The following is a 17,970-nucleotide window of genomic DNA, read 5'->3' as shown; positions in this document are numbered from 1 at the left end:
CCACAAAAGGGTTGAGTAATAGGCGTTTTTCTAGAGGATGAGATGCTGGTGGCTTCCCGGGCACGGGCCGGGAGGAAGGGTGTTGTCTCGTACCTGCCATTGTTCTCTTGGGTCGTCTCTGGGCCCTCGGGCTGCATTTCTCCTCCCGCTGCCAAGCTGGGACCTCACTGAGCTCTTCCTGCTGGCTCCTGCCCCGCTGCCCACACAGAAGCCCGAGATCCGTTTCCCCCGGTAACTCGGCTCCAGGTCTTTTGTCAACATTAATTATAGAAACTAGCAAAGCACCCATGGGCCGGCTGCCTCCTGGGAGCTTTTTCCGTCTCCCCCATTGCCTTTGATGACCCGGCTCCCCCTTTGCTAGGTCCAGAACTCGGCTCTGTCTTTTCGCTCATTCGGACGCCTTTGTCTTTGTTTTCCTGTCTCTGGCGTATTTGTTTGAGATTGTATTGTCAGTGCTTAGTGCGGTGCCCAGTGTAAATATTGTTAATCCTCTAATAAATCCTTTCTTTCCTTTTCCCCCTTCCTTTGTCAGCTTCATTTCTCTTTTTTTCTTTCCTCCATTCTTCCTTTCTTCCTCCCTTTTCTCTTCCCTTTTTCCTCCCACTTTCCTCCCCCTTCTCCTTTTTTTCTTCCTTCTCTTTCTTCCACCTCTGTCTCTCAAGCTAACTCTGCTTTCCTTATCTCATCTGATTGTAAGCCTGAGTGATGGTCCCAGCGCCACAAGCTGGACGTCAGCCATCAGAATATTCTAAATTCATTTCTGTTAAAAAAAAAATACGCCTAATGCTGTAACATTTGGGCTTGTAGATTTCCTAAAAATGAACATCCCTTAAAATGAAGAAGGTGGAAGTGTGGTAGAGTGGGGGGAATGGTGCTGGAGGCAGATCTAGTGAGATTTGCTACCTGTATGATCTTGACCAAGTCACTTCCTCTGATTCCTCGGGATTGGACTCTGAGACGCCTTCCCATCTCTGTGGATCCTATGGATATGGTTCGGGGTCTCTCCTAGATTTAGAGCTAAGATCCTAAGGAAATGACATCACAGCTTTCAAAGTTTGAAGAAGAGTAGAGAGAAACCAGAATTTTAATGCATTAAGCAAACCATTCTTTTAAACACAAAAGCCTGGTCGTCTGTCCAAGCTAATTTATTCACAGATTTGTAGTTTTTTATTATAACGGTATCACTTAGCTGGAGGTAGGAGCTTTTCTCTTCTTTCTGAATAATTCATTAAGAGATTGTTTGGGTGGGATTAAGAGAAGGATGTCTGAGAGTGGGGGAATGAGGTGGTCTGAGAAAATGGGGAGATGGGGTGGAAGGCAGTTGGTCGAGGGAGTGGGGAGATGGGGCAGGAGGCGGTTAGTGGGCTGAAGGAGGTCGGGGTTTGGGGGGAAGGCAGCTTGTTATCTGAGGGAGTGGGGAGATAGGGTGGAGGCAGTTGGTGGTTTGAGGGAATGGGGAGATGGGGTGGAAGGCAATCGTGGGCTGAAGGAGGTGGGGGTTTGGGGGGAAGCCAGCTTATCTGAGGGAATGGGGAGATGGGGTGGAAGGCAGTTGGTCCGAGGGAATGGGGAGATGGGGCAGGAGGCGGTTAGTGGGCTGAAGGAGGTCAGGGTTTGGGGGGAAGGCAGCTTATCTGAGGGAATGGGGAGATGGGGTGGAAGGCAATCGTGGGCTGAAGGAGGTGGGGGTTTGGGGGGAAGCCAGCTTATCTGAGGGAATGGGGAGATGGGGTGGAAGGCAATCGTGGGCTGAAGAAGTTTGGGGAAGGCGGTCTGTGGCTTGGGGGATGAGGTGGGTGGGTAGTTGTGGCGGTTTGGAGACAGAGCTGCAGGTGAGGGGCCCAGTTTGAAGCTGTTCCCTCGAGCAGCAGAAAAGCAGCCGGACCAGATGGGAGAGCTGGTGTTTGCTTTGTTCTCCCAGGGAGCGCATGCTGCACACTGAAGTGCCCTCATTTTTTCTTTTGGTTCTTTTTTTCAGCAGGCAGAGGTGGAACTGGCTCCAGACTCGCATCGGGCCGAGGGTGGGGGAGCGAAGCTGGGGGAGACGGGAAATCTGGCGCGCCTGTCCCGGATCTGCGAATGGTAAAGGAAAGGTAAGGCCCCCTCCTGTGATGTGGCTCAGAAAGGGACACCCTGTGGCAACACGTGGATCAGAATCCAGGCTCCTTCCTCCTGGGCTGGTGTTCCTAACACCGGGTGGAAGTTTGAAGTTCTCCAGTTCACGGGCTTCTCCCGCTTCCATCCTTTTCTTACTAAGGCTCTTTGCTATAAAACGGGCATTTTCCAGCTGCCCTCCCCTCCTCCAACTAGCCAAGGGAAGGACTGGGGGCATTTGCCCCGGGGGAGCCTGGCCGCCGGGCAGCAGGTGCGCCTCAGAGACATTTCGTGATGGTTTCTGGTTCAGCCCAGCTTCCCTCGGCTGCACTGTCGGTTTGCACAGGTGGCACCGTGCCCGAGGAAGCTCTTTGTTTTCTGTCCTGCCTTTTAAACGCTTTAGAAGGAGGTTGGATTTTCCCAGCTCCCGCTGCATCCTGAATGGCTGGAGGACTCAATGTGATCCCCTGGCAACAATGAGCCAGGTTGGGGAGGGTTTCGGCCTGGGCTGCACCTGCTCCGGTGGTCAGAAGGAGGTAGGAGCGGGCCCTGGCTCCCCCCGGATCGGGAACATGCTGACGATGGAAGCACGAAGGCTGGCAGAGCATCCGGCAGCCTCCCTCACGCTCTTCTCCCGATGCTGACACGTGCCCTTTTCTTGTTACAGGGGGTTTTAGAGAGATCCTTTCCCACCTCCTCAGGCGGTTCCATAGGATCTCTTCCTCCCCTTGTCCCCCAAAAGGGTGGCGAGAAATATTTTGGTCCACGTGGGACCCTTGTGGTTGAAAGGTACTTCACAAAACTGTCAGATATTCAGAGCTGGAAAGAAGCTCAGAGATCCTCCAGTCCGGTGAAGGTCAGGGAACTGATGGTCAGAGAAAGAAAGGAAGTGGGCATTTAGGCACCTACTATATGCCAGGCGCTGTTCGAATAGGACCTCATTTGGTCCTCGCAGCAACCCTGTGATTATTGGGTGTGGTCCCCATTTTACAGTTTGGGAAACTGAGGCAAAAGAGCTAAGTGGTTTATTCAGGGTCTCACAGCTATTACGTGGCTGAGGCTGTTCCTAAGGCCAGGCCCACTGCTCCATGCGGACCCTCCAGGGGGCGGGTCTGGACCTGGGATCCGGGCTCGGGATCTGGCCTCTTACATTTATTGACCGACGCTTTCCCCCCATCTGACACTTCCTCCCATTGGCTGTGCCAGAAGCCAAAAGAATTCAATTACATTTGAAAAGAGAGGCAGCTGGATCCAATGGAGAGGGCTGGAATCTGGAGCCGGAGGCCTAGGTTCAGATGCTGGATCTGGCACTAACTCTGAGCGTGGGCGAGTCATTTCCCTCCTCTGGGCGCTGTATAAAATGGAGAGCTTGGATGGAGTCCTGTTGGGATACACGGGAGCCCCTGACAGTGGCTGCTGGAGATCCAGGCCAGAAGGGAACCCCTGGTGAGAGGGTGACCCAAGGAGAGGCCGTTGCCGTCTCTGACCTCGCTCCTCCTCCCTCTGCCTCCCGGTTATCTCTCTCCCAGTCCCCAAGCCCTGTGTCAGCACCTTCCAGTGCTGTGACCCACAGCTGGGAGGCTCTCGGGGAACTGACCTGCCCCTTACCCTGTGATTCTGAATCCACTGTGAGCACACGGTCCCTCCCCCTGTGCCCGGAGCGTCCAGTCGGTGCGGGAAACGTCCCCTTCCCCGAAGCTTAGCCCAGGCCCGGCCGCAGGCCCCAGACTGGGCTCAGGAAGGCCCGTCGGGAGTCACCTGGGCCAGCCCTGCCATGCAGCAGATGAGGAAACTGAGGGCAGGCCGTGGCCGAAGAGGAGACCGGCCATTACTTAGAGGGGGATTCCGGCCCGGGGCTCTGCTTCCGAAGGAGCATTCTGCGCTCTTGGCCACGTTGCCATGACGGTGGCGTTCAGTTTACGAGCTTTGCTGGGTTTTCTCCGGGGAGACTTTTCTAAGTGTTTATGTAAGATCCTCATTACCAAGACCACAGAGAAAGTCCCTGTTGCGACTTCTTCTCCAGTTCCTGTTTCCCAGACGTCTCGGCTAATCACACGCAGGCTGCAGTTCTTGGTTCTAAAAGGGCAGCCCCGCGGGCTTCTTCTGCGGCGGAGAGCCCGTCTCCACCCATCACTGCTCTGGCCGCTCGGTGTCAGGACCGGCCTCTGCTAAACTGCCCAGGAACCAGTAGGGGACCTTCCCACAGAGCCTGTCTGAGGCCCGAATATGGCAAAGGAGAAGTTGTGAGATGGGTTCCTTCACCCTAAACGAACGAAGGCAAGCCACCAACTGGAGGGAGACCTTTGCCTCTCACCCTGGGCTGGGACCAAGGGGGCAGAGTGAGCTTTAGCTGAATGTGATTCTAGGGAGAAGTTGTCAAAATTGGCTCTGGAATGGCTCCGGTGCAGACCGGAGTGTCCTGGGTAAGGGACTGGGCCACGGAGACTCTAAGCCTTGTTCCTTCATCGGAATCTGAGCCACACTGGGGGCGTGACACCCAAACTGCAGCCCTGGAGTCCCCGAATCACAGCAGTTCCGGGTGGGAAGAGCCTCTGGGACTGCCCACTTAAAGGTATCTCCTCAGCCTCAGCTGCCATCCCCCGGGCTTTTCTTCTCAGGCCAAACTCCCCCAGAGACTCCTGACTTATCACTGAGCTTACACCCTTCTCAGGGCTCTAGGTTCTCTCCTCCACCCGTGGCCCAACCAACAGAAGAGGGCAGGACCACCCTCCTTCTTTGGAAAGATGGGCTTCTTCATGCTCAGGGGGAGAGGAGCTTTTTTTTAGCCACCATTTGCCCCCTGGCGGAACTTGTAGTCTACTAAACCTCCTAAATAAACTTCTATCTAATGGCTCCTCTCTGGTGCTTGTGAGATTTACTTCTTGGGTCCAAAAGCATGGAAAAGGCTGAGGTTGACCCCCACCCAGTAGGACTGGACTCCTCTGTCAGGGACCCTGTTGGGCCGAGGGAGGAGAAGCTCAGACCACCGGACTTCCCAGCACCTGAAAGCTATGGAATGGGTGGGGGCACGGATATTCGTGTCGGGGTACTGCTGTTTTCTACTTCTTTTTAACTCCGAAAAAAAGACGACGGTCTGGAATCTTTATCCTACAACTGAGCCTTCTCAAGTTCGGGAGAAATGGGTTCCCACACTGCTTGTGGTCACTGGGGATTCCTTCCCTTTTTTCCCCCACTTCCAGCGGGCACACGGTTGTTTTGGCCAGGTCACATTGGCGAATAAGCTCTCTCTTCCATTGCCTCCTCGCCTCAGTGGAGGATTCTGATCGCCGAGGAGAACTTTCACGGGTCATGTGCCACATATATTATTCATCCACTTTGCTTTTCCTGTGTGGATGGTTAACCTAATATCTTTTAAATTATTAAAGATTTTATTGACTTGGCTTGTTTTGTTCCAGGATGCGATGCAATTAATACAATGTCACCTATGAATGGGGGCGTTTGGAGAATGTCACCATGAATGAGGAGTCCTTTTTCCATTTGGCCACTGTGCAGGACAGCTTCTGTAATACTGGTGAGTACCTTAAGTGAACTCGTGTCTTTTCTCTGGGCTTTGTTTGGTGTCAGTTTTCAGCCAGTGAAGCTTCTGTTATAGATGGAGATGCAGCCATTGTAGCTTCTTGGAGACATTTGTTTGAAGAGTGATATTAAAGGTTTTCCTATCAAATAAAATGATTTTTTAAAATCAATATTAAGAAGATACAGTGGGGAGCCTTATTTTTAGTTAATTACATGCTTGTAAAAATGTAGTTTGCGGAAAGAAATCCTCTCTGAAGACCTGGGCTTTTTTCAAGTTCTTATCAAATATATCCTTAATGTCTGTGTAGACCATTTTAGATATATTTTGTAGTTTTGAAAAAATAGACATAATGTTATAGTAGATGGTCTTTTTTCTAAAAGAAAAAATATTCCATATATTTTATTGATTTTTTTATACCACTTAACTACTTTTATGGTTGTATCCCTCTTACTCTTGTAATCAAGAGCCATCCTTTGTAATAAGAAAAAAAAGAGTTTAGCAAAATTAATTTTTACATCAAAAAGTCCAATATTATATGTGATATTTCACACTCATGGTCTGTAAATATGTAAAGGAAATACATTATCATACGTTTTTTGGAGGGGCCAAACTTGGTCATTGTAATCTTGAAGCATTTGTGTTATTTTTCTGTTCTTTCCACTTATGTTGCTGTAGTCATTGCCTATAGCATTTTCCTGGTTCTTTTCATTTCATTTTGTATAAATTCATATGACTGTCCCTCTGTCTTCATTATGTTCTTTATTTCCACTCTATCAATAAACCCAGATTAATTGGGCCATTCCTCAATTGATGGAGAAAGTAGAGATCCATCAGTTAGGAATGGCTCAGTTACTGTCTTTTCTGTCTGTCTCTGTCTTTGTTTCTCTTTTTTTCTCACTCGGATACTGTGAAAAGTATTGCTATATGCGTTTTGATGTATATTGGACCTTTTTTGTTGTGACTGATCTCTTTGAGACTATATTTGTATCAGTGTAATATTTTTTTAAAGAGTATATATATATTAATCACATTCGAAGGATAATTCCAAATTGCTTTCCAGATTGGTTGGAGCAATTCACAGCGCCATCCCTGATGCATTAATCAGTCTGTCTTTCCACAACCTCTATGACACTGTTCCCAACTTTTGCTAACTTGCCAATTTGCTGGGTGTGAAATGCAACTTTAGAGTTGTTTTTATTTGCATTTATTAGTGGTGAAGAAATAGAAAAGCAAAGCAATGAGACAAATTAAATTAAAAAACTCAATAACTAATGTCTACCCAGTATAAGTTTGAAAATATAAATTGTCCAGGAAGGAAATCCCTTTTTGACAAGAATTACTGGGTTAACAGGAAAGTAGTCTAGACAGAAATAGATATAGAACATTTTATACCATATATTACAATGAATAGCACTTGCCATCAGAGAGTTTATATTCTTTAGGCAAGACAATATATAGATATAGAAGAGTTTTATGTTCTTCTATTCTTCAAATAGCCCAGGTAATCACCCTACTCACTACTGAACCATTTCCCTTATTTAACCTCATCATAGCTTTAAGATAGTGGGATAGTTTTTGAAGTTTCTTCATAAGTTACTTAAATTCTTTCATTTCTCTAGTTAATCAACTAGTTCCAAGTCCTTACCTCAGTTTGTTAAATACAATTTATGAATGAGGAAAAGCTGCTTTTCCCCATAAACTTTTATTCATCTTTTTATGTACGTTATCTTTGGAATATATAAACATCAAGGTTACCATCTATATGCTCTAATAACAGCATAACTAATACTAGAAGGAAGATATAAGTAATTATTTAATTTTAATTTTTTATTTTAAATTATTATTTTTATATTTTAATTTTAAATTAATTTAATTTAATCTGAGGAAGATTAGAACTAAAGTCACTTATAACCAATCCTAAAACTGACTACTCCTCCTTTCTGGAAGCATATTCCAACCATTCCATTCTCTCAGGATTCCAATTAAAGTCTTTTCTCAAAAACTCCCTTCATAGTTCCTTGCAAGATAAGAGATAAAACCGTTCCCTTAGGAAACAAGTTCTCTTCATCCTGATTTTTTTCTGCACCTTATTCTGGCCTTCAGCAATGTTGACAACTTTCCAAAACGACAGTTTTTCAATTCTGTTGTCCTGTAAAAATACGGTAGCGCAACTTGTTACACAGGTGAATTGGTATTTTAGGACAACTATCAAAATATTTATGCAAAAAATACAAGGTAAAATTTTCCATAAAGGGATTAGCTGCTGTCAGGATCAAGTCTACAGAATATGAGCCGATCTGGCAGGGCTCCATGAAGAACGTGATACTTAAGTTGACTTGAAGGAAACTAGGAGTTCTAAGTGACCAGAACATTGGGCCTGAACTCAGAATGGCTCAACTTCCTGAGTTCAGATCTGACCTCAGACACTTAATAGCAAGTTTGCCTCATTTTCCTTGTCTGTAAAAGGAGCTGGGGAAGGAAATAGCAAACGACTCTAATGTGTGGTGGGTAATGAACAATCACAGCCAGGGATTCTAAGAGGTGGAGGCAAGACACCTGTTCTAGGTACGGGAGAATAGGCCATGTCTTTGTGACTCTGGACAAGCCCCTTAACTTCTTGCAGTCCCAGGGAAGTCATTAAAAAATTATTAAGTTGCAAAAAATCGAGTAGACTAATTAAGTTGCAAAAAAAAAAAAAAAAAGCCTCTCTTTATTGGTAGAGGGAGTTTACCCACCGGGAGTCTTCTCTCCTGAAATAAATGGGCTTATCCTTTCTCATTAGAAACTTTAAAAACAAAACACGCATTTTTAAGAAGGGAAGGAGGTTTTAGGGCTGTGTTGTGAACGCTTGGTCTGTGATGACTCATGCTCAGGAGTAAAACAGCTGTGGGAAGAAATGAGTCCTTGTTGACTGAACCTTCAGGTGAAGAGAATGCTTGTCCGCCCAGTTCCTCCCAGTACGCCGGCTCTTTCCCAAATGGCCTTTTCTCTGGGCTAAAGATGTTTTTCTCTCTCCCCTCAGTCTCCAGAATTGTCTTCCTTCCTAGGTGCTCTCAAGGACGGGGGGAGGAGGGGGATTCAGAATAAATATGGCTCTCAGACAATCGCACGTGTTCAGCCGAAAGAACTGCCTTCGCTGTGTGATCTCATGGCTTCGGTTGCCAATGATGAGATCACAGTTTGTCCGGGCCTGTGGAACTTTGGCCCGTAACCTCCCATCAGTTCTACACAGGGGGTCCGTCCAGTACTGGAGACCTTATAGGCCATGGATATCAGTGGAGACCCTCTCTTTTCTCATGTGACTAGTCATCCCTGCTTCCCACTATGCATTGTTCTGACAGCAGCTCAATCTTCTTACCCTGCGGCTTGCTCACACCCACCATGTGCTACTATATTTTCTCCTCATTTGTTAAGTGCCTACTATTTAATGCGGTTCAGCACACTAAGTTAGCTGTTGGAATTGTTGGAGGTACACAGACAAAAAAAACCAAACTTCAAAATAACCATTTCTGCCTTCAAGAAGCTTACGTTAGTCCCCAGGGATGGGTGAGAGGGAACAAAACATTAATAGAAAAGAAAATACAAAGTGAGAAATCTCAGGTGTGTGGAGTCAGTTTCATTGTGAATATTTGTATTTTGGAAGTTGGCAAAACCTACAAATCGAAGCTCAATTTATTATTTTGTTGATCATCTTAGGCTCATGAAAATGATGGAGAAAATGTTAATAATGCAGATTAAGTTCTAAAATATGTTGTGTGTACCTGTCACCCCAGATGGTTAAACCTTAATCAGGTTGAGAGAATCCTCCCAGTTAAGGGTTAGTGGTGTGGTGGTGGTCAAGTACTTCCTGCAGGAAGTGGTACCTAAGTTAAGGCTTGAAGAAAGCTGAGAATTCTAAGCTATTGAGGAGAGAGAGCTTGCCCTCCAGACGTGGGAGCTGTCTTATACAGAGACATGAAGGCACGAGAGGGTTTGGGGAACAGCAAATGGGCATTTTTGGCTGAAATACTGAATATGTGAATGCACAGAATGTTGAATATATCTGAAAGGAGCAGGGCGGTAAACCAGATTATGAGTAACTTGAAATACTCAGTAAGAGGAAGCCGATGCACACTCTTGGCTAGAACAACGGCAGGCTGAGGATGGTCCTTGTAAGAATATTTGGGCAATTATTGTTGGGCCCATAGAAAGGAGCCCTTTCCTACCTCTGGGAAGCTGAGATTCTGGGAATATCTGGAAGATACAAGCTGGGTAAAAGGTATGAGTTCCTTTAGGTAATTTTCATTGTGTGATTGATATAGCATATCCATTGTTTGTTTCTACTGCAACCCTTCAATCCCCATCTGTACCCCACCTCCAACCATCCATCCATCCATCCATCCTTTTCTTTCTTTCTCTGTCTCCCCTTTTCTTTCTCCCCTTTCCTCTCTTGTTTTCTTCCCTTTCCCTCTTTCTCCCATTTCCTCTCTCTCTTCTTTCTCTTTTTCTCTCCCTTTCCTTCTGTCTCTTTCTTTCTTCTTCCCTTTTCATCCCTCTCACTATCTCTTCTTTCTCTTCCCTTCCCTCTCTATCCTTCTCCATCTGTCTCCTTTTTTTCTCTTTATCTCATTCTCTCTGTCTTTCTTAATGAAATTGTATTGATTTTTTTTAACATGACCAAAATTTCTCCCAGGATCCCTCTCCCCCTCCTCCCAGAGCCATCTCATATAACAAGAACATTTTTTTTTAAAAAAAGAAAGAGGAATTAGAACAAAAATATAGCTTTTGCTGATTTTTCTCTTCCTCATTTTCTTTCTTTGAAGTAAATATGTGTTGATAGCCCTTTTTTTTTGGACACAATCTAGAAATCCTAATGGAACCCTTTCCCCCTCTCCTTTCAGAGAGTAGTCTTTTACTGCAATTTATTTATTTATTTGATATTCTCCCTTATCCCTACCCTCAATCCCCACTAAGAAACCACATATGAAGTTACAAAATAACAAAGGGGAGAGAACTTTGGAGGCTGAATGTGGATGCACCTCTTTTTTTAGTTTGCTTTTTTTTCTTGTGGTTTTTCCCTTTTGTTCTGATTTTTCTTTCAGAACATGACTAATATGGAAATATGTTTAAGATGATTGTACATGTATAATCTATATAGGATTGCTTGCTGTTTTGGGGAGGGGAGGAGGAAGGGAGGGAAGAAGGAAAAAAAAGAGGGGGAGAAGGTCAACCAGACCAAGGGATCTATTGCCATGACATGGTGTGCTCTGCAAAGAAGCCGAGGGAGATGCTCTGTCCTCCCTTGTCTCTGAGGCTGTGCTTGGGCATTAGAATTCTGTAGCATCCAGTTTCTGATCATTCATTGCTGTTTTGTCCATTTATACTATTGTCATCATTGTGGTATATGTTGTTTTTCTGATTCTTCATAATTTCAGTTCCTTAGAGACTGTAGTATAGACAAATATTTGGTTCAATTTAACAAGCACTATGCTGGATATAAAGCATACAGAGACAGAGATGGACAATTCTTTTCCTAGGGAGTAGCCATTCTATGTAAGCACACATATATACAATAGCTGTAGAATTCATCCACTGGCATATATTTCCACATGCACATATCACATTATAAATGGGAACAAATGGCTACATATAGTTTTTTCAGTTACAAAATTTTAAATTTAATTAATTAATTAACAATTATTTAATTTATATAATTATAAAATATAAAAATATATAATTTAATAGTAAATTATTTAATAACAATAATTAATTAATTAAATTTAAATTATCCTTTCCAATGGAAAAAATTAAAAAGCTTTTATTAAAAATATCATGTTCAGCCAAATTCTTCCAGTGACTATGTCCAGTAAATTCTACATGTTGGATCTATTATTTCTCTGTCAAGAATGGCTCTTGGTCATTGGCAGGTTCTCTCTAAAATCATACTTGGCCTTGTATTGATCAGAGTTCTTTATCCATACAAATACATGTACCTAATTCATCTGCCAGCATATATTCACATCCTTCCCCTCAAATGCACACAGACAGGTTGTTGTTCATGATCCCATTTGGGGGTTTCTTGGTAGAGATACTAGAGTTATTGGTCATTTCCTTCTCCAGGTCAAATGGGGTGAAGTGACTTGCACAGGGTTACACAGGTAGGAAGTGTTTTAGACCAGATTTGAACTCAGGAAGAGATGAATCTTCCTCACTCCACACCTGGTACTCTGTCCACTATGACGTCCCCTCGCTGTCCCACACATACATGAAGGTAGTTGCAAAATTCCCATACAATTCCCACACAAGCACATGTGCCTACACACATTTGTGAGCTCCTGGAGGACAGAAATTGCCTTTTGTCTGTTTCTGTATTTCCAGTGCTTCGCAAAATGCATGGCATACAGTAGACGCTTAATAAATGTTTATTGATTGAAATATTGATTGAACCATCTGGTTCAAAGACCTAGACCCAGAATCACACTTTTGATTTTCATGGTTAAAAGGTTTCATTTTTGAAGATGATTTTTCTCTTTGTCCTCTTCATTATTTTAATATTTCAGGGATTCGGGGCAGCTTCTTTGGAAGAATTGTATTCTCTTTATTGAGAATAAGGCTTCTTAACTTTTTTGGGTCCATGTATGACCCAAAATGACAGTTCATTGTAGTTTATGGACTCCATTTCAGGAAGTTTTTAAATAACAAAAAATTGGCTAAGATTCATTTCGAGGTTAGTGAAAATCAAGATGTAGCTCTTCTTCCCATTGGAATTCTTGGACCTCCAGAAATCTAGCCACAAACCCTTCTAGGTAGTACTTGGGCCCCAGGATAAGAACCTCTGCTATAGGATCGAGTCCTTGGGCTTTGAGACAATGTTATGGCTAGAAAATTCATTATTCTTGGAGACTGGCTTCTTGTAATGTAGTCGGACTAGTCGCTGGGCCTCTTGTGACATAGCTGATCTGATTCCCGGCTACAGAAACCAACCACGGCCACCAGATCCATCCTCGAGGCCCTTAAAGGTTTAGCCAATGTGCCAGAACTCCTGTTCTATTTGTCAGCCTTCAGGAACCTGACAAAGCAAGCACAGGGCCCCTTCTAAGCTATAATAACACTTTAGAGGAAGACTTTGAAGATGGGAGCCTGAGGTTTCCTTCTTTGAACAGCTATTCAGCAAACATTTAAGTGTTTATTATCTATCAGGGACTGTGCTAAGGTTGGGGGTACAAAGGAAAAAATCCTCAAAGTCTAAGGAGCTCCCATTTAATGGGAGGAGCAGGGAAACAGACAACCTGTAACTGACTAGATACCTACAAGATACATAGAGAGTGAAGGGAAGGGAATCTGAGCGTGGAAGGCACAGCAGCTGGGCGATCCAGGAAAGACTTTCTGCAAAGGGGGGAACTTGGATCTTATAGGAAGCCGGGGGAATTAAGAGACAGAGGTAAGAAGGGGAGCATTGCAGACATAAGGGCACAGCTAGCTCAAAGGCAATGAGAGGGAAACGGTGTCGGGAACAGCAGCATTAGAATTTTAAGCTTCAAATATTGGCCCGAGAGTTTTATTCCACTTTCTTGGTCTTCCTGGATCCAGGGATGGAAGGTACAACTCTTGATAAAGTAAGAACTGAAAAATAAAATAATGTCAACTCTACTGAAATTTTTAAAAAATAGGGTTGAAGGGGGGAAGTATCATAGGAGAAAAAAGCCACTTCCCCAAAAAGGAAATGAAAGAGCTTCCCACATGATCATGTAAGATTGTGGTTCTCCTGTGTCTTGGTTAGGTGAGGCAGAGCACTTATCTCTGAAGGTAATAAGCATGATTATTTATTTCCTGCCTCTAGACCAAGATCCATGCAGGACTGTGTGCTTTTACTCTATCAGAAAGCTACAAGAATTTGACTCAAATGTTGAAGGTTCTTAGCACTATCTAGAAGCTTCTTAAGCTCAAAAGAACAGTCTCCACAAGGCCATCTTGTGAGAACCATGACTACAGGGTATCTACCTGAAAAAGGGGGACACTGAGAGAGTCCTTAAACTCCATTCCTAGGGGAGGTCTTCTCTCTACCTGTTTCCTCTTTCTCCCAAGCATGTTGTATTTGGAAAGCAGGGAACTGGAAAGCTCTGATTGTCCATTGTTCTGGTCAAATGAGGTCAAGTGACTTGCACAGGGTTACACAGGTAGGAAGTGTTTTAGACCAGATTTGAACTCAGGAACATGAATCTGTCCCTTTTGTCCCTTTTGAGAACAGGTTCTAAGTTAACACTGCCTCTGAGTCCTAGGCCACAGAAATTCTTCATAATTTATAATTTAATTGGGCACTTATTAAACACTTACTGTTTATGTACCAGTGTATTAAACATTTAGTATACAAAGATGAAAGCAAAAGTGCCTGTCCTCAGGGAGTTGACATTTTACTGAAAGAAAATCATTTGTAAACAGACTGACTAGTCAATAGCATTTGTTAAGCATGTCCTTTGTATCCACCATTGTTCCCAGCGTACAAAGTCAGTAAATGAAATAATCCCTCCTCACAAGGAGATTACATTCTAAGAAGTGCAATGATAAGGAAATAGGAAAATATAGACAGCATAAAATTTTTAAAATCCATCATTTTGATGGATTTATTCTAGTTTTGTTTCTGTCCTCTTCTCCAATTTTATTTTCATTTCCTAATTCTACTATTGTTCTGTCCCCCACAGGGTCTGGCCAATTAACATCTCATCAATGTTAATTAACATAATTAATTTCTACAAAAGGCTATCCAATTTCACTCTGTTTACATTGCTACTCCATTCCTTTCTCGCTTGTTAATTCCATTCTTCCATTTCTATCTCATGCCATCCCCAGCACTTTCTGGCAGGAAAGTTGGGAGGATTTCATCGCCTATGAATTTCATTGCTTTGATGGCTGTGCCAGCCCCCTCCTCCTGCCCCCAGGCCAGAAAACAGTGGGTAATATCTCTAAAATGGGAAATATTGTCAGTTTGGAGCCTTAAGACCAAATGTTTTCATTCAGAGAAGATTCCAGTAGTGGTACTCATATTCCTGGAATCCAAGATGACGTGGGATCTCGGGATCACACATGGGAAATCAGTGTCTCCATGAGGTCTTTGTAGGATGAGGAATGATGGATGTCGTCTGTGTGAGCATTTAGGGTTTCCTCCCCAACCTCCCTGTGAATTGATCACCTCCTCCCAACCAACAGACCTGATCAGAGGGATCTTATGGAACTCCACTTCTAGGATAGATGCTTCCCAATGCTCAAATTTATTTTTAGGCTATTGATTGCGTACCATATCAGAGAAGGCGTTGTGATCTAGGAGCAAAGCATGATCACAGTAGCACAAAGGAAGTGTGAGAAGCGCACACAAATCTAGAGACATCTCCGTTCCAACTGGCTTAATGGCCTATTTGTGGTAGAGCCTTATGAGCTCAGGTTGGACCTATCAGTCACAGTTGGACACACTGTACCTTGGCGTGCAACCCCACCACCTCCCCAAATCATGATGTCATTAAGGACAAACAACAGATGTTTCCCAGAGCCTCCTGCTTAGGGACCATGTATACTTTAAACAGATTCTTCTTCCCTTCTGTGATGAAAAGATTCAGAATCACGGAACTGAGGGTTGAAAAAGTCCTAAAAAGTGGACATCTAGTCCAAACCATGTTCTCAAAGAATCACTCACTAAAATATACCAGACGGGGCAGCTAGATGGCCCAGTGGCTAGAGTACCAGCCCTGAAGTCAGGAGGACCCAAGTTCAAATCTGACCACAGTCACTTAACACTTCCTGGCTATGTGACCTGGGCAAGTCACTTAACCCCAATTGCCTCAGCAAAAATAAATAAAATGAAATAAAATATACCTGAGAAATGGCCATCCAGTCTCTACTTGAAGACTTCCAAGGAGAGGGAATCTATCACCATTTTCTTTGTAGGACATCTCCAGGCTGAGGGAGTTTTTCCTGACCTCTTGCTTGCATCTTCCAACCATTGCTTCTGGTTTTATTGGTTTCTGTTTTAGTGGATTTAAAATCAGTTAGATCCAGTGCTACAGTAGAGCAGACACCAACAACCCCCTAAGCTCCCGGATTCGACATCTGCTTTGCAGATTTTGATTACATTTTCCACGGCCTTTTCTACCTTCTCTGGGTAGAATAGACATTAAAATTACAACTGCATTTACCATAAGGTTGAGTGACATAGTCCCAGGAAGACAAGGATGATGCAAAATCAAGCATGGAGTACACAGCCCCTGGGACCTTAGTTCAACAGGAAGACTTGTGGTCATCTGTTGGGTGGGATTTTCTGTTCTTTGACTCCCTGCCCTTACAGTGGAAAATTGGGAATCAATCGTTGGGTTCCTTCATGGTTTCAGACATGACATAGTTTATCCTGAGCTAACCTACACTTCATTACTCAGTCTTCTTGGGGGGATTTGGTTCAAACCTATACTACCAGGAGCAGGAGAATGAAGGGATACATCCTCTGCCTTGTTGGAGAAACAGGATAGACAGACATGAAAGAGTCAGATATCCCAAATTGGGAGATTTGGGAATGTAAATGTCCAGGGATCTTTCAGTTCAGCTGTCCCATTCTACAGATGGTGAAATAGAGGTTTTGAGAAGAAAACTTTGCCTAAAGATAATATATAAATGATTCAGGCAGTGCGGTTTAATGGAAAGTGCCTTGGCTCCAAAGCCTGATGATTTGGGTTCAAATACTGCTTCTGTGACTTACTGTGTGACATTTGAACAATAATTTATTACAGCTTTGCTTTCTTTCTCTGTAAAATGAATAATTTTGACTAGATAGTCTCTGAGGTCCCTTCCAACTTTAGATCTAGAAGTTTAGGATCCTGAATGGGATGAACAGGAAGGAAGTCAGGTGTGGACCAGAGTGCTTGCGGATGGATTCACAGAGGAGGAGGGCCCTGAGCTGAGTGCCATTATTCTGGGGTTACTCCAGAATCGTTTAGGCCTCCAGAAAGCTAGCTCAACTAGCCAAGGAGAAAAAGCAGATCTCATATGGCCAAATGGGAAATCTGATAAAATTACTTACACATGGGGAGAACGGGGTTGCCTCTGACCTTCCCCAACAAGATGCAGTTATTACAAGGCCTGATCCATCAGGGTCTTACTGCTAGCTCAGACATGGGAAACTTAAATTTCATAAGATTATTTGAAAACAATCTGGCCAAGTGTCTTTGTAGACATGATGAAGAGGTGCAGTTTCATTATAATTAATTATAAGCATAATTAATTATACTACAATAATTAATTGTAATTATTACAGTATAATTATTAGTGAGGCAGTGTAGAAGAGTAGATAAAGTTCTGGATTTGGGATCGGGAAAACCTGGATTCAAATCCTTGTCTCTGATGTGTTCTGCCTTAGTGACCACGGGCAAATCCGGGAACTTTTCTGGATCTCGGTTTTCTCCCTAGAGGACTAGAAGCGCTCCTGGGGCTAGACCCAAAGACTAGCCATTAATATCTCAATGTCACCTTGTAATGCCTGTAAGGGAGTTCCCTCAGGATCTGGCTTTGGCCCTGTTTGCTCTCCCTTCTGATTTTAAATGTGAAAAGTCTATCTATAGCATTTATCAACCCCCCAAAAATGTTGAATAACACAGGATATATTGCTTAAGTCTAGCAACGTATCCATACCATAATGCCTCAGAAACGTCATGAATATTTACTTGTTGGTCTTGAGATACTCGAGGCCTGTGGGTACAACCTCCTGATCCCACAAATAAAACACCCAGCTGGCGAGTTATTGTCCGGCTGTGTCCAGCTTGTTGTGACCCCACATGGGGTTTTCTTGGCAAAGATATTGGCGTGATTTGCCATTTCCTTCCCCAGCTCATTTGACAGATGAAGAAACTGAGGCAAACAGGATTAAGTGACTTGTCCAAGATCATACAGCTGGCAAGTGTCTGAGGCAGGGACTCAGGAGGATTAGTCTTGCTAACTGCAGGCCTCGCATTCTGTCCCCCATGGCCCCACCTAGCTGCCTGGAATCAGATCAGATCAATGAGTTCAAATCTTGTCTCTGACACTAACAGTATAACTTTGGGCAGATCACTACACCTCCTTTGGCCTCTTTTTTCCTCATCTGTCAAATGGGAAGGTTGGACTAAATGACTCCCGGTTCTAAATCCTAGGCTGCTAGGGAGATATTGCAGGGAATGGGAAGAATAGTGAAGATCTGAATTTTTGCCCTCGGGTCAACCATTAACTAGTATGAACCTTGGCAAATTACTACATTTTTCTGGGCCTCTTATCTCCAGAGTTCCAAATGAGGGAGTGGAATAGATAGCTTCTCCTGGCCCTTTGCTGCCTCTGTAATTTCCTCAGAG

General features: G+C 44.0%; 1 protein-coding gene across 1 annotated transcript in view; it reads left to right on the top strand.

The window, feature by feature from the left end:
• The first annotated feature begins 2,001 nt into the window (after positions 1-2,001).
• Positions 2,002-17,970, top strand: part of ST6GAL1 (ST6 beta-galactoside alpha-2,6-sialyltransferase 1) — an 84,737-nt gene continuing 68,768 nt past the window's right edge. The window contains exons 1-2 of the mRNA XM_051991822.1: positions 2,002-2,093; positions 5,511-5,626. Coding sequence (XP_051847782.1) covers positions 5,569-5,626 — 58 coding nt within the window. The 5' untranslated portion in view covers positions 2,002-2,093; positions 5,511-5,568. The remainder of the gene's footprint in view (positions 2,094-5,510; positions 5,627-17,970) is intronic.

The sequence above is a fragment of the Antechinus flavipes genome, chromosome 4 (genome assembly GCF_016432865.1).
Source record: "Antechinus flavipes isolate AdamAnt ecotype Samford, QLD, Australia chromosome 4, AdamAnt_v2, whole genome shotgun sequence".
NCBI classification, from domain to species: domain Eukaryota; kingdom Metazoa; phylum Chordata; class Mammalia; order Dasyuromorphia; family Dasyuridae; genus Antechinus; species Antechinus flavipes.
Note: the sequence above shows the minus strand (reverse complement) of the source record. Positions and strands in the feature narration are given on the sequence as shown.